Genomic DNA, 16,444 nt, shown 5'->3' with positions numbered 1-16,444 from the left:
TAAAAGCAGCTCTTCCAGGATCAAATCATTGTCCCAGTGCTCTGAACCTTGCATTACCCTCAATTTGTAAGGGCTGCAGCTAGGCTAGCATTGGAGGTGTTTGTGTTCATTTGCCATAATGAGGTGAGTAAAATGCCATCAGGTTTCAGAACTCAGTTGTTGCTCTTCTAACTTATTTTCTTTAAACTAAAAAGTTGTCTTTGTACCAGTGACTTCATATTGGAAAGAGGTGGCAGCCTTACACATTTTGAGTGCATGTGTTCTGAACTTTGATCATACCTGCTCTGTATACAGGGTGTTGTGGACTTCTTTCCTACTGATTGGAAGCATCACCTGTGCTCCTCAAGGAGGTAAGCTGCCTTGAAATCCCCAACAGCAGTTGCATGTGAACTTGCAGTGTAACTGCAATTGCTGAAATCTTCTCCTCAGGTAGTGACACCACATGGATGTACTTGACTTCAAACCAAGATCCAGCCAGGCCAACTCCTGAGAAACCCAGAGGACAAGCAAGTGGTTCTGGCATTTACCGGTTACCAGGCTCTCACTACAGCATTGGCACGAACATCGCTGGAGCTGCTAGCCCTTCTGGTTCTGGGCCAGCACTTTATAGCACCAACACTGCTGGGGGTTCTGGGCCAGCGTCTTACAGCACCAACACTGCTGGGGGTTCTGGGCCAGCGTCTTACAGCACCAACACTGCTGGGGGTGCAGGTTCCTTTGGTTCTAGGCCAGCACTTTACAGGACCAACACTGCTGGGGGTTCTGGGCCAGCATCTTACAGCACCAACACTGCTGGGGGTGCAGGCTCCTCTGGTTATGGACAACTTGGTGCCCAGAAGAGGCAGTCTGGTGTGCCGGGCAGCCAACAGCAGGTTTCAGAGGAGAGCTGGACCTCATCTGATGGGGAGGAGCCGGTCTTCACGCCTGTAAGTGACGAGGATGAAGTGTACACTTACAAGTCTCGGTCCCGCTACAACAAGAACCGCTTCCTGTTCAGCCAGTCCCGCTACACCAAAACAGAACCACTTCACCCCCAGGAGCTAGTCTTCCCATACCCTGGCAAGACATCTCAACAAAGCAAGGGTGGATTCTGAACATGGTTCTGGTGAGGCTGCCTTCGTACTATGTGAACTTTGGTGCTTATAATGGCTGACTCATCTTTGTCTTGCAGGCCCTCATGTTCCAGAGGCGATGTGGCTTCCAACTGACTAAATAAATGGCTTTTTAAGGAATTGAAACCGTCTTGTGGGAACTTTGTAATATTCTGGCCTTCACCCTTGCATGTCGACACGATATAGCCGCCATATACACCCTCAGAGTAGGAGACCGGCCCTTGTCCAGGATGGACTGCAGGAACTCAAGGACAGTAGGCACAGAACAATGTACCGGGTCTTCACTTCGACCCCTACACCAGTCGGAAAACAACTTCCACCTGTTAGTGTACTGTAGCCGAGTGGATTGTTTGTCACCAGTGAGATGGTGGAGCTTCTCCATGTGGAATACCTCAAGTTGTCAGACTTGACAGGCAGTCCTGCACGTTATCCTGATTAGCAGACCTTGCAAGGTCTGCCTGTCCGAGTCCAATGTCTCTGGTGTTGGAACTAGCAGTTATTGGCAATCCTCAGACCTTACTTGCCCAGGCATGGGTGCATGGATTTCACCCAAAACCCTTGCAGTTTTAGCCAATACCAAATGTTCAGTTGTTCTGGATTGCGTGTGACACTGACTGCTCCTCCATGACCACAACCCTGGCTGATGCTAGATCAACCTGGCTATAGCATCCAGGGAAATGTAATTACATGTGGGTGACTCAACCAGGATTGGAATGTTGCACAACGACATCAAATATTTAATGAACTGCTGCATCCACAGGAGGTCCAGGGATGCTGTATTTCATCAAACCTCCAATCCCTCAAGTTGCTCAACAGTTTTGGCAAGTTCCTCACATGAAAGACGCTTTCTGGTGCTACACAATTTTGATCCTAAAAGCAAATGTTGCTGAACAGCGACAATAGTTTGCAGGTGATTTCTTTTTTTTCTGTTTTCATCGAATGCTTAGGTCCGAGGGGTGGGTTTGGAAGGGGGTGAAAATGTGTGTTTGGCATCATTGTGGACGCCACCATTTATAATAAATGTAAAAACATTTGATCACAAAAAAATTACTTTTTTGGGAGGTTTTATAATTTCTTTACAGAGTCAGAAGTTTACAAAATTGTCTTCAAACTCTTTAACTAGGGTTAAACATTTTTGGTAGTGGAAGACCAACAAAGCTTCCTAGAACATCTCTCTGGTTTTTGGTTCGGTCTTCCTGACAGAACAGGTGGATCTGAGTCCAGTCCGGGGAGCGTCTGACTCTCACAGGCCTTTTGAGTTCCGCCCGCAGACGTTTCTCCAGGACGGAGGTCAGAACTTTGCCATGACGTCCTCCAGAACCTTCACTCTGTTGCCCTCAAGTCAGTGGTGACTGTGCAGAGGTTTGGTGTTGGTTTGGAGATCCATTCACACGATTTCACATCTGATGTCTTCAGATGTTTCTGTACCTCCAGCTGACCTTCTGTCCTCACTGCAGCCGGAGAGTAAAAGTGGACATAAACCTCTGATTCTGAACAAACAGAAATAATGTCCCTGTAACAGTGTTTTTTTTAACCTTATTTTCTAATCTTACAGAAGCTGCATACAAGTAAACCAGCCATTTTTTTAAATGTGTATGCATCGGTGTCCTAACAGAATCTTGATGTTCCTGTCTGTAAATAACGAATTAGCAAGTTTCCACAGTAAACATTTGGGTAAAGTGGTCATAGGTTCTGGCACTCCGTTGGTTTGGAGTCAGGACGTCAAGCTCTTTCTTCCCCACTGGACTTATACATTGTCGTTTTGGGGGAAAACAGTAATAGTAATATGTTCATATAAAACCTCAGTATACATGAAGCAATGACGATTAAAAATAATTTATAGCGAAGCGTTCCTGCCAACCACAACCAGAAATATGACGCAACAAAGGAAATATCGCAACAGACCAAAAAGGAAAAGTGGCGGAGAAGCTGCAGGACTGAAAGTAACTATCGGACAAAATGCTGCACATTTGTTCAAATAAAGTTAAAGCACAGGCACAGAAATGTAACGCAGTAGGCTGAGGCCCCTCTCGTCTGTCAGGAGGGGGCACTTGTGTTGGATCCACAGAGGAAGATGAAGGTCCACAGAGTCCATGAGGCCTGGTAAGTCTTCTGTTCTTCGTGTTCATGAAGGACGCAGCCAACGGTGAAGGGAAGGATCAATCGCTTTTATTTACTGTAGTGAAGTCCGTCGTTGGCGCGTCGCCTCCGTGTGATGGAACTTATAAAACAGTCTCTGTCTGCTGGAGTGGATCATCAAACCTGCTCTCCGGCCTACGAAAGGTCCTTTTTATACCATGGTGTTGCTCTCACCCACTTTGTCCACGTACTGAAAGAAAGGAAACAAAGGGAAGTGTCATATGGTGGGTTTTTTAGCCTTCGTGTGACATGTGTGATGCACATACAGATGTGGGAATAACAGATGCTTATGTGGTGAAACCCCAGGATGTTAATCTACAGCTGGATCGAAGGGAAGCATGCACGGCTTCGAGGACGCACCACAGGACAAGCGGATCAGCTATCATCCAGGCATCGTGTTCTCAACCCGTCGTTCATTTAATACCATCAAACTAAGCTCTCGGCCATAGTCTACAGATGGGTCAATGACGTGACGCCTATATTTTCTGAAAAACAGATTTTTTTTTTTCAATTAAAAAAAAGGTTTAAATGGATAAAAAATACCAGATATATGACCTACCTGTCTCACATATGGACCCACTTGAAATTTACAAAAAAAATACTAGTTATTTGGGATTTTGTTGTCGTTTTAAGCGTCAAAATGTCATGTGGCGCGACTGTCCGACCATGACTCTTGTTTTGAAAACTTTTTTGAAATCACTCTAAATGTTTTTAAATCAATCTTCTGCCCTATCTGGCATGATTAACAAAATGTATTGTAGTGTGTAAGATTGCAACACATTTGTATTTATATTTCCATCATAATATACAAACAAAGTTTGACTGATGATGTCCATTTGATGAAATATCATGTGGCCCAACCATTAAAAAAAAAAAATGTTTGTATAATACTGAAAACTGGTAAAAACAAATATGTTAAGGAAATTAATTTATTTTAATGAGAATCATGGTTGCACCACATGACCTTTTTTAAGGCTAGTGCCAATTCATCTTGACAAAAAACTCTGAAATCCCTTAATTTGAATGTGAATATGAATTTATGTGTACACAACATTCTTAATGTTTGAACTACTGCAATAGATATTCTTTTTATTATTTTAAAATTGACCTGTTGAAAATCCTTATTAGTCATTGACCCAGATGTTAACTGACACAACAGCAGAAGGGGTGAGGGGCTTTTGAAATTTAACATATATTTTTATATCTTCATTAGACCAGCAAACGTTTTTAACCATAAACTCTACCAGACCCCAAAGTCTGGCAGAGTTTATCGTTTGGAAATCCAAATTGCAACCCTGAAAGAGAAAAAGGTGGGATGATGGGAAAAGTGCAAAAGCAAAAATGAAATAAATAAAAAGCATCCATTTGTATGTTAATGTTGATCTTTATTTCTTCCCAGACGGCATAATACCCAAAATATCTCATGTTTTTCTGCCAACCTCTCTCGATTACAGGAATGCAACACATCTCCTCTCTTTCATTACACTTGGTAAACACTCAAGTCAAGGAGACATATCTGGACCCTGAGGGATCATAGACCATCGCCATGGCAACATAGATTTGACTAACGGAGCAGTACCACAGGGCTCTGTATGAGGACCTCTGCTTCTTTAAATCTACATGCTAACACTTGTGTTCATTTATACAGATATGAACCTATATGCAGATGACTCTGATTTAAGTCATTAGTTATGGGTCAGTAATTCTGATTACACATAACTCAGGCACCAAAGAATGAACGGACCATCCAGACTGGTATGAACCGGTCCAGAATCCAGTCTCTGTCATGGTATCATGGTAGCTCATATCAGTTTCCACAGCACATTTCCACCTCTGTGACGGACGCATTAATGCAAAGAAATGCAGAAATGACGTTTTATATCAACATCTGCAGAGACCACATCTGTTCCAGGACATCTATGATTTTTTTTTTTTCTGACAGCAGTCTATAACTTTCTTCAGAAGAATTTTTGAAACCAGAAATATGAGAATGATGACTCTGTACAGTTGAACACTTTAGGAAAAGTCTGCCGAATGAATGGGACAAAATAATACCTGAAACTCGTCATCTCCTGTATCCTCAGGGCCAGAGTTTTTAAGATATGTGAGAAGAATGATAACTTTAAAGTAAGTATAAAACTTTTACTGTCCCAACTGTTTTTAGCAAGTCTGAAATTTTAAATGAATTTATGTTTACAAATGAAATAAAGTTGATGTGCAAAAAGTGAAATATTTTTGGTTCACACCGCCTGTAAAGAACTAAAGTAATTCAAAAAAAGAATACTTTAAATTTGTATTTTTCTGATTTGGTGTATCGTTTTAGTCTCACCAATGTCTTGTACACTTTTCCTTTAATTCTTGAACACAAGGCACCCAATCAGTGATTGGATGAAACATATTCATATCCCATAATGCAGTTGGTGAGAGACGATAGATGCTTAAACAATCAACATGTGAGTTAACAGCAGATATGTTGTTGTGAATACCCAAACAACTACATGGAAGCTAAATATATCTATATATGAAGCTATATAGTATGAGAGTATTAAGGCCAAACTAAGACAAAAAAAATTGGAAATTACGAGAATAAAGTCATAATATAATGAGAATAAAGTCGTACAATTAAAAGAATAAAGTCATAATTTTGCGAGAATAAAGTCGTAATAGAATAAAGTTGTAATAGAATAAAGTGGTAATATTATGAGAATAAAGTCGTAACATTACGAGAATAAAGTCGTAATATTACGAGAATAAAGTGTTAATTTATGAGAACTCTAACAGGAAGAGCATCTTCTCCCTGTGTTAAAATGAGGAATATTGAGCATCTTGTGAAGTTATATTTATAATATATTTAATATTACAACTTAGGGCTGGGCGATATATCGAGATTTTAATATATATCGATATATTTTCAAACGCGATATGGTATGAGACAATATCGTTTATATCGATTTAAAATTTTTTTTTTTTTTTCTTCTTTTACATTTTTTTTTTAATGATTTTGATATAGCTTATTTTGTGACAAATTGAGTTGAATGTTTTATTTGAGATTTGCACAAATGTTTTGTTATTTGCACAACTGTCAACCTCAGTGGAAAAGTCTGCCTGTTACTGTCTACATTGCATTAATTGCACAGTGTATTTTAATTTAATTGTTATGCAGGAAAGGGATATTTGTTTTATTTTATTCAAGAAACATTTTTATTCTATATATGCAGGCAGTTTATTTTTATTTCATTTGTTTTATACATTTTGATATTGTGCAGACCTCTGTTAATAAAGGAACCTGTGTGACATTTGGCACGAGGCTTTGTATTAAAACTGACTGTTTTTTAAGGGTTTGCCTCAGAACAAAATTAAGCTAACAGAGATGCTAACAGAGATGCTATGCTATAATGCTTTGGGGGAAACCCCAATTATGGCACAGAAAAAATATCGATATATATCGAGTATCGCCATTCAGCTAGAAAATATCGAGATATGACTTTTGGTCCATATCGCCCAGCCCTATTACAACTTAACTTTATTCTCGTAATAGTACGACTTTATTCTCAAAATATTATTACTTTATTCTCGTAATATTATGACTTTATTCTCGTAATTTTACGACTTTATTCTCATATTATTATGACTTTATTCTCGTAATTTCCATTTTTTTTGTCTTAGTTTGGCCCTAATACTCGTAATATAGCTAGGCTGCTACTATTCCAAGTCCAGACTTTGAGATGATGCTTCATTGAATGTCCCTGTGGCGTGTCCTCTGAAGCAGAGGATGTAAATTAAAGAGGAAACATCAGCAGATCTGAACACAGTTCACATGAGGACATTCTCATCGTGGACATGAACACCAAACAGAGCTGTCAATCATTTTATTTTTGCTCAGAAAAATCTGGGGAGAGTGAAAAGTCAATTTTTCCGAAAAATATAATGTGGTTTTACTTTTATATTGTTTTTTTCCCATTAGCATTGGATCAAATGACTGAACAACATGAAGACAGAGCACCTGGGAACGCCTTTAGCCACGAAGAACCATGTGAGCAGGTTCTGGTGGGATATTTGATGATGACGCTCATGTCCATGAGGAGCACATGCAGACTGGGAGAGTCCGTGAAGAGACTGCCGTCTGCAGGTCGGTGACGGGCGGGGGGGGGGGGTTTAGGCATGCAGGGAAAATCGGCAGAGACTGACCACTACTGCTGATTGTCCTCAGAGCCTTACGAAGGCTTTAAAACAACAAAGACAGACAGAGACATGTTCAACTCAGAAAAACCATTGACCGGCTGCAGGACTGCGAGTGTGGTGACCCACACTGCAAAAACTCACAATCTAACCAGGAATATTTGTCTTATTTCTAGTTAAAATGTCTAATTTTTAGTAAAAAAAAAAATCTCATTACACTTAAAACAAGAGTCATTACCAGAAAAATAACTTATTTGACAAATTTCACCTGTTTCAAGTAAATTTTCACTTGAAATAAGTAGGAAAATCTGCCAGTGGAACAAGATTTATCTTCTCATTACAAGCAAAAAAATCTTGTTCTACTGGCAGATTTTTCTACTTATTTTAAGTGAAAATCTACTTGAAACAGGTGAAAATTGTTGTTTTTTCCAGTGATGAGTCTTGTTTGTACATGTAATGAGATTTTTTTGACAAAAAACTTGACATTAACTAGAAATAAGAAATATTTTTGTTAAGATTTTGAGTTTTTGCAGTGCACAAAGACGACCCGCGGTCACTAAAATGGGCTTCCCAAAACCAGTTCAATTCTGTCACGCTTTAGAAAGCCAAGTATCAGTACTACGACAAAAATAAACCGCTTATACTGCAACCAACAAGTCAACCAGCTAGAACTCATGAGAATCAGAGGACAGACAGAGTTCAATAATATCCAAGCAACACACACATCATCTTCAGTCAGTTAACACCATTACTGACTCAAACCAGAGTTAAACCTGACTGCTAAGATGATGACAACAACCACAACCACAATATTAGAATAATGGATCACATTTAGGCCCAATCCCAATACACCCCCTACTTTCTTTCACTAGCCCTACTTTCTACCACTAGCCCTCCCTCACTATCACTACCCCTAAAAAAGGCCCTTGAAATCTTCCCAGGGGCCTGTCCCAATCCTCCCACTACTCCTACTTTCAGCACCACCCCTAAAATCAGGAAGCTGAGAGCCAAAAGCTGTTTTAATTTCAGCTGTAGCGCTGTTAATATGCCTCTTTATTAAGTTTTAATATTTTTTCAGGCGTAAAAGTAACCGTTAAGATCCCCAACCTGGGCTCAGTTTATCCAAATAACGCCTGTTAAGAAATTTGACCCGATGTTTTCTGCGATGATAAGAGCCGCCGGCTCAGAGCAGCAGCAGCTCACGGCCGGGTCAACCTGCGCCGTCGTCCTGGGGGAGAAACCTGCAGCTCTGTGGAGAATTACCACTGGATGAAATAAATCATTTAGGAAGATAAATGTTGGTTTAATAGATGAAATCTAACAGTTGTAGCTACGCCTGTTAAGAAATTTGCTCTGAATATTTTGAGATTTCTGCCTGCCGGCTCGGGAGCTGATTTATGGTTCCGCGTTAAATCGACACAGAGCCTACGGCCTAGGGTACAGCGTACGGCGCGCGTCGCTGCATAACATTGACGCAGAGCCTACGGCGTAGGGTACGTAACCTACGCCGTAGGCTCTGCGTTGGTGTAACGCGGAACCATAAATCAGCCTTTATTCTGGCGTGATCTTCAGCAAACGGGCAGAGAAATGTAATCAAAACGCATTTTTATGCAGAAACTAACTCAAAATATTGATTTTATTCACTAAAAAATAAGAAATGTCCGCCATGTTTTTTTTTTTTTGATTCAGTCCGCAAATGACGACGAAAAGCATTCTGGGAAATTTTTCTGTCCCTAGATCAGCTAGTGAGGATCGGAAAACCCTTGATCCGTAGGGACAGATTCATAGCCACTACCCTCGTTTTCTCCACTCCCCTAGGTGGAAAGAGGAATTGGGACACCCACTACCCTCACGGGAACGTGCAAAATTTAGGGGTAGTGCTGAAAAGTAGTGGTAGGGGGAGTATTGGGACAGGGCCTTATATAGCGCTTTTCTCGACACTTAAAATGTTCACAATAGTTCCGTTATTCATTAACGCCTCATTCATACTTGGTGACGGTAAAAACCACAGTTGCTCTGAGGCAGACTGATGGAAACGACCACATTGTTACACATTCACACACCCGCGATGCCTCACTGGAGGGAAGGGAAGGGAAGTGCCTTGCCCAAGGACACAGTGACATATGACTTGGGGGGGGGGGGGGGTCATTGGATGACCCACTCTAACCCCTTCAAGACTTGTAATCACTTGTAATTAAGTTCAAGTTAACTTTAGTAGATGTGTTTCTGCCATAAAATTCTAAATGAACTAATATTTACCCAGAATGAAGAATCTCAGTTTCATTACATATACTGTACTATGTTTTATGGACATTTTCAAATAATTGTATTTTGTTTTTATATACATTTTACATTCCCATCTTCATTGGAATTGGGTTTTAATATTATTAAAGCCAAGTTGCAGTTGCCTACCACAGATATAACTGATCGTATCAATAAATCACACATTTGACATTAGTCAAACTTCACATAATGTGTAGGATAATTAACCTGCATGTCATTCAACTTCAAATATAACCAAACAAAACCTTTTCTGAAGAGCAAAGTAGTAACAATGTTTGGGGAAATTACATCAAAGACAATGAATTGACCAAAAAAGCCGTCAGTGGAGAAAGTACAACTGCCATAAAAGCTTCCACGCACAAATGCCAATTAAAGATTAAAAGTCACTTAAAATTCAACATGTGGTAAAATATAAACCCATTTCAGTTCATAGATGCAGCACTTTGCCTTTACAGGGCAGCGTGTCAGTCACACGTCTGGAGATGTTCCTGGTTGGTGAAACTAGTCCTGCGTTGTTACCTGGCTGATGTGAAGGGCAGACGGGTCAGGAGTTTGAGTGACCAACCAGAGCCATGAACGTGAACGAGGCCGAGCTGCAGCTGCTCATACTCACTGCGCTGATGAAGGGCAGGTTTAAGATGGAGCCCAGGACCGGTATTCTTCTGATGAAGCCCACGACGACCGGGAAGAAGCCCCTGTACAGGAGTGAAGTGAAGAGAGGAGGACAATGAGGAACATCCACACAGAACTGCAGTTCCTCTACTGACCACTAGGGTCTGGATCCAGACCTGCAGTTCCTCTACTGACCACTAGGGTCTGGATCCAGACCTGCAGTTCCTCTACTGACCACTAGGGTCTGGATCCAGACCTGCAGTTCCTCTACTGACCACTAGGGTCCAGATCCAGACCTGTAGTTCCTCTACTGACCACTAGGGTCCAGATCCAGACCTGTAGTTCCTCTACAGACCACCAGGGTCCAGATCCAGACCTGCAGTTCCTCTACAGACCACTAGGGTCCAGATCCAGACCTGTAGTTCCTCTACTGACCACTAGGGTCTGGATCCAGACCTGCAGTTCCTCTACTGACCACTAGGGTCCAGATCCAGACCTGTAGTTCCTCTACTGACCACTAGGGTCCAGATCCAGACCTGTAGTTCCTCTACAGACCACCAGGGTCCAGATCCAGACCTGCAGTTCCTCTACAGACCACTAGGGTCCAGATCCAGACCTGTAGTTCCTCTACAGACCACTAGGGTCTGGATCCAAACCTGTAGTTCCTCTACAGACCACTAGGGTCCAGATCCAGACCTGTAGTTCCTCTACTGACCACTAGGGTCCAGATCCAGACCTGTAGTTCCTCTACAGACCACTATGGTCCAGATCCAGACCTGCAGTTCCTCTACAGACCACTAGGGTCCAGATCCAGACCTGTAGTTCCTCTACAGACCACCAGGGTCCAGATCCAGACCTGTAGTTCCTCTACAGACCACTAGGGTCTGGATCCAGACCTGTAGTTCCTCTACTGACCACTAGGGTCCAGATCCAGACCTGTAGTTCCTCTACTGACCACTAGGGTCTGGATCCAGACCTGTAGTTCCTCTACTGACCACTAGGGTCCAGATCCAGACCTGTAGTTCCTCTACAGACCACTAGGGTCTGGATCCAGACCTGTAGTTCCTCTACTGACCACTAGGGTCCAGATCCAGACCTGCAGTTCCTCTACTGACCACTAGGGTCTGGATCCAGATGAGTTGTGTAATCATGCGTTATACTTTGATGGGTGAGTGGGTTTTAGACGTATTGTTCCTAGTTTGTAAATATTGATGTGTAAAGCCTTGTATGTGTGATTTGTGGGCTGGTTTGTCCTGCATGTTTATAATGGGGGTAGTTGGAGTTGACAGGTGTGTGTTACTGTGGGGTCAGGTTTGTACGGAAGAGTATTAGGGCCATGCAGGAGAAAAAATATGGGGGAAGATTTTTTTTTATTGTGCACTTTGAGGAAAAAAGTCGATATGTCGAGAAAAAAGTCAAAATGTTGAGAATAATGTTGAAATACAATTTTGTGAATAAAGTCGAAATTTTGTGAATAAAGTCGAAATTTCGCCTTTTTTTCCCTCAACATTTCAACTTTATTCTCGACATTTTGACTTTTTTCTCAACATTTTGACTTTTTCTCGAAATTGTACTTCAACATTAATCTGGACATTTCGACCTTTTTTCTCGACATTTCGACTTTTTTCTCAAAATGCATAATGAAAAAAAAATTCTTTCTCCTCTAAAATATTATTTTATTTTTCTCCTGCCTGGCCTTAATACTCTTCCGTAGATGAAGAACGTCAACTATGTCAGTTGTTTTAACTTTCCTGGTAAAAAACCCCGACCAGGACAGAACGCATCACAGATGATACAGCTATTGTGCAGTTAATGGTTAAAACAATATTTGTTTTTTTCTATCTAAAACTCTGGCTTCTGCTGATTGATGACATCAGCATGTGCTTCCGCGACTCAACACTGAGGTTATGACACTTTACCAGTAGTGATTTCCCACAGAAGCAACACAATACTACAGAAATGCTGCAGTTCTTAGCAGGAAACATCAGGCTGGTTCCTTCATACCTGAACAGGAGGAAGAATCCGTAGATCTCCAGCACGACTCCAATGATGGGCCAACCGATCAGCACCACAAGTATTCCTCCCAGGAAGAAACTGGTGGCCTTCATCTTGTGCTTCTGGAAGAAGAAGCGGAACGTCCTCTCCAGCCCGATGACGAAGGAGAGTCCGGCGACAAACAGGATCTGTGACCAAAGAGTTAAATGGAGGTTCATCCTGGATTCAGCAGAGCTTCTGCAGTTCTGCTTACCACTCACAGAACGCTGGTTCAGGTTCTGGTTAGGGCTGCAACCATTCGTCAACAAAAATCCATAATCAAAATTGTCGACAATGAATTCCATTGTGGACAATTGTCGCCAGACGTGTTTTTCCAACGGAGTGAGACGTCTCACTTCAATACAATCTCTGCTGAGAGTCGCGCATGCGCGCTAGCGTCTCAGCAGCTGCGGGTAATAAAACTTCAAAGGTTTGGGAGCATTTTAGCCTCGATACGGCAAATAAAAAGATGACTTGCAAGGTTTGCAAAGCCAACTTTCACGGGAGCACGTCGGTAATGCATTTGAAGAGAAAGCACGTCTCAGTGTTGAACGAAACGGACTCGCCTCGGTAAGATATTAAGCCTATTTTCATTTGTTAAATTAATTTGTTTCATTCGTTAACTTTGTTTATTTTATGTTATTTATTAGTATTATATGAGCCACTCACAGCTACTCGTTGCTATAACTTCAATCATAATTGTGTTTTCTGATTGTTATTTTTTTTTTTTTTTTAATTCTGTGTGTAAAGCACCATGTGTTGCATTCATATTGTATGTATGATTTGGTGCCATATATAAAATAAATAAAGTTTAATTGATGCAGCGCGAAAGGTGAAAGCTTTTGCAAACATAACAATGATGGATTTGCGTCTAACTTTCAGTCAGGTGCTTATGAACTGTCAATTATCCATCAAACTCCACAATGATCATGTTAACATTAAATCAGATAGATTTGTCTGGACATTTCTCTTGCGGGACGGGAGAAAACACTAAATCAATGCATCTCTATTACCGTGCGCCGTGCGGGCATGAATTCTCGAGTTATATATATAACTATAGCAGAATGTAGAAAACAGTCCCTATAGCAGGATGAAGAAAACAGTCCCGCACCAGAACCTGGTACAGGTTGTTCCTGGGACAGCATGGACGTACGAGATAAACCATTGTGGTTTCAACCAGTCAGACGGTGTCACGCGATGACAACAGTATCATCATCGGAGAACAGGTTGGACGTGGCACATATCTGACAGATACTCACGTTTCCGATAGCTAGAAGAGCTTTGTCGAAGAAGAGGATCATCCCGAAGAAGAGGAAAAAAACGCCAAAGCCCGTTAACCCCATCCCGATCTCTGCAAGACACACAAACACGCAGCGTCAGCCATCATAAAGTGTTTTAAATACCTCTTCTGACGTTACCCACAGGTTTAGGAGGAGTTGTTAGCAGTATTTCATAGGTTTGGTAAGAACCAACAGGATTAATCCCACTTAACCCAGACATGAACAAACAGTTGGAACTAGCAGACCCGGAAGTCAACTACTACTTAGCTCAGTTACCACATGTTATTTTAAGCTATGATGGTAAATAATGTTAATTCATTTGTTATGTTAATTAATTTATTAATTAATTCTGATCAAATCTGTCCAGATGTCCTCATTTCTCGCACGGGGAGTTTTTAGCTGCCACCTAGAAAATGAATTGAAATTAATATTTTCTGGGAAAATATAAAAAATAAAATCAATGAAAAGAGCATGGGGCCAAAAATGGAACCTTGAGGAACTGCTCAAGCAAGAAGGGCAGCAGAAGAGGAAGAGAAAATATGCTTTCGATGTCGGGATCGCCTTGAACTACATGAAACTGAACCTTTGATACCAGCGAATCGTTCGAGTGTTGATGACAGAAGTCTGTGATCTACTTTGAAAAGCAGCAAACATCCTAAACGGCTCTAAAATAGCTAAAACAGGAGCGTTCCATAACTCAACAGTTAAAAATAAGTGAATACATACAACTATTAAAGGAACTGTTTTTGTGATGTAACACAACTGAAATCCAGACTGAAGTTTTTCCACAGATGTCATTGCTGTGTAGGAACATCTGGTATTCAAAAAAGCATTGTCCTGATCATAAGACAACATTTTTGACTTGGATATTGGCCTGCACTTAGAGAACAGTAGGGGTGTAACAATAACAGTCATGTTGCATTTTGAGTTTGGGACTTTTCATAGTTTATTTATTTACTTTTAGTTGTTAAATTTCTGGAAAGGAAAAAAGTCAAATCATACATGAGAGAAACTATTCAGTTTGTGGCTAAATATTTGTACTTGTATGAAACTGAAGATGCATAATGCAAACCTGACATTCACTTTCAGTTCAGTTTGTGGAAAATGTTTGGCCTGGCTTTGTCTTTAAAACTTAAACAGTTATAAAGCATTACAAACTGTAACAATAGGGAAAACGTACAGCATTGTTTTGTATTTTGTGTCTTTCAAATAAAAGACAATTTTTTCCAGTCATATATTCCTCATTAAAGGTTGTTAAAAAAATACTGCTATAATATCGTATCGTATCGTTATCGTGACCTCAATATCGTGTATCGTACAGAGAACAGTCAGTCAAAGGCAGTCAGTAGACTTTCTTTTTTTGCACATAAAACTGTTCAACAGACTGGCTAAATGAAATAATCCCTGATCATGGTACTGCCACCCCCAGAGGTGTCAAGTAACAAAGAACAAATACTTTGTTACCTTACTTAAGTAGAAATTTTGGTTATCTATACTTCACTGGAGTAATTATTTTTCAGACGACTTTTTACTTTTACTCCTTACATTTTCACGCAATTATCTGTACTTTTTACTCTTTACATTTTAAAAACAGCCTCGTTACTCTATTTCATTTCGGCCTTTAAAAAAAACTATCCAGTTAAATTGCTCCATCCGGATAGAGTGAATTTGGTTGTGGTTGTTTCAGATGTTCTTGTACAGTTTTGTTCTTACATCCGTTCCCTCAGATTCCTGCAACTAAACTTGGATGTACATTTTAATAAAAGTTAGGATAAATGATAACATGCCTCTGAAGTTTGACTTTTTGCACCATTACAATACTTATAGGCAACTAGTCATCATATCTGCTGCTCTCTGAAACACATGTTAATGCTCAATAGTACACATTTATGGTTCTTTAATATATTTGCATTATACTAAGATGCATTCATTTACAATGGCTTTTGTCCTTAATGGATTTTTCCCCCTTACATTACTTTTACTTTTATACTTTAAGTAGTTTTGAAACCAGTACTTTTATACTTTTACTTCAGTAAAAAAACTTGAGGTAATACTTCAACTTCTACAGGAGTATTTTTAAACTCTAGTATCTATACTTCTACCTGAGTAATGAATGTGAATACTTTGGACACCTCTGGTCACCCCCGATTTACAGTATTTTTTTACCATCTCACTGTTGTGACAGCGTGTAAAAAAGCATTATGACGCGTGAAAGTCTTGCGTCAATGTGGTAAATGTGGCCCTGGTGAGTTAACAGGTTGAAGAAATAGCCATGAAGACCAGTGTGAGTTTCACCGGGGAGTAAATTAGGTCTTAAGGCTGATTTATGGTTCCACGTTACACCAACGCAGAGCCTACGGCGGCGACGCCACCGTAGGGTACGCCGTCGATTTAACGCAGAACCATAAATCAGGCTTTGCGGAGGCGAGCAGCTGCTGCTGCAGTGGCGGCTTTTTACGCCATTAAACAACCAAACTCTTACTCTGAGAGTCCGTCAGCGAAATCATCTTGCTTCTGGAACACGGCTGCCGATCCCACGGGAAGAAAAAACCTCAGTTATACTCAGTGTTTGAGTGTTTTTGTCAGATTCTTCCCGGTTGACAGCTGCCACAGCACCAACAGCCACGTCTTCCGGAAACACACTTTCTCCCCACGTCCTCTTCCGGGACGGAGCTCCGAGGCGCGTTCAACACCGCAACGTTTTATTGAACATAATGAACAGTTTTCTGTTTTCTTTTTGCAGAACATGTGCCACGTCTGTGTTCCATTGAGTTTTCACACATCTTTTGTAAAGTACAAGATAGG

The 16,444-nt window shown here is 40.8% G+C and overlaps 1 protein-coding gene across 2 annotated transcripts; it reads right to left on the bottom strand.

Annotated features, from left to right (window-relative positions):
- Positions 1–2,616: 2,616 nt before the first annotated feature.
- On the bottom strand, positions 2,617–16,276 carry golt1ba (golgi transport 1Ba). 2 transcript variants are annotated; one of them, XM_061714204.1, is made up of 6 exons: positions 16,122–16,276; positions 13,619–13,710; positions 12,330–12,508; positions 10,327–10,408; positions 7,440–7,474; positions 2,617–3,441 (listed from the first exon to the last, which is right to left on the bottom strand). In XM_061714204.1, exons 1-5 carry the CDS (start codon positions 16,144–16,146, stop codon positions 7,466–7,468), a joined length of 387 nt encoding a protein of 128 aa, XP_061570188.1. In that variant the 5' UTR covers positions 16,147–16,276; the 3' UTR covers positions 2,617–3,441; positions 7,440–7,465. The 2 variants fall into 2 exon arrangements, with proteins under 2 accessions (XP_061570188.1, XP_061570187.1); XM_061714203.1 differs by lacking the exon at positions 7,440–7,474.
- Between the last annotated feature and the right edge of the window lie 168 nt (positions 16,277–16,444).

This window comes from Cololabis saira, chromosome 23 (assembly GCF_033807715.1).
Source record: "Cololabis saira isolate AMF1-May2022 chromosome 23, fColSai1.1, whole genome shotgun sequence".
NCBI lineage: Eukaryota > Metazoa > Chordata > Actinopteri > Beloniformes > Belonidae > Cololabis > Cololabis saira.
Note: the sequence above shows the minus strand (reverse complement) of the source record. Positions and strands in the feature narration are given on the sequence as shown.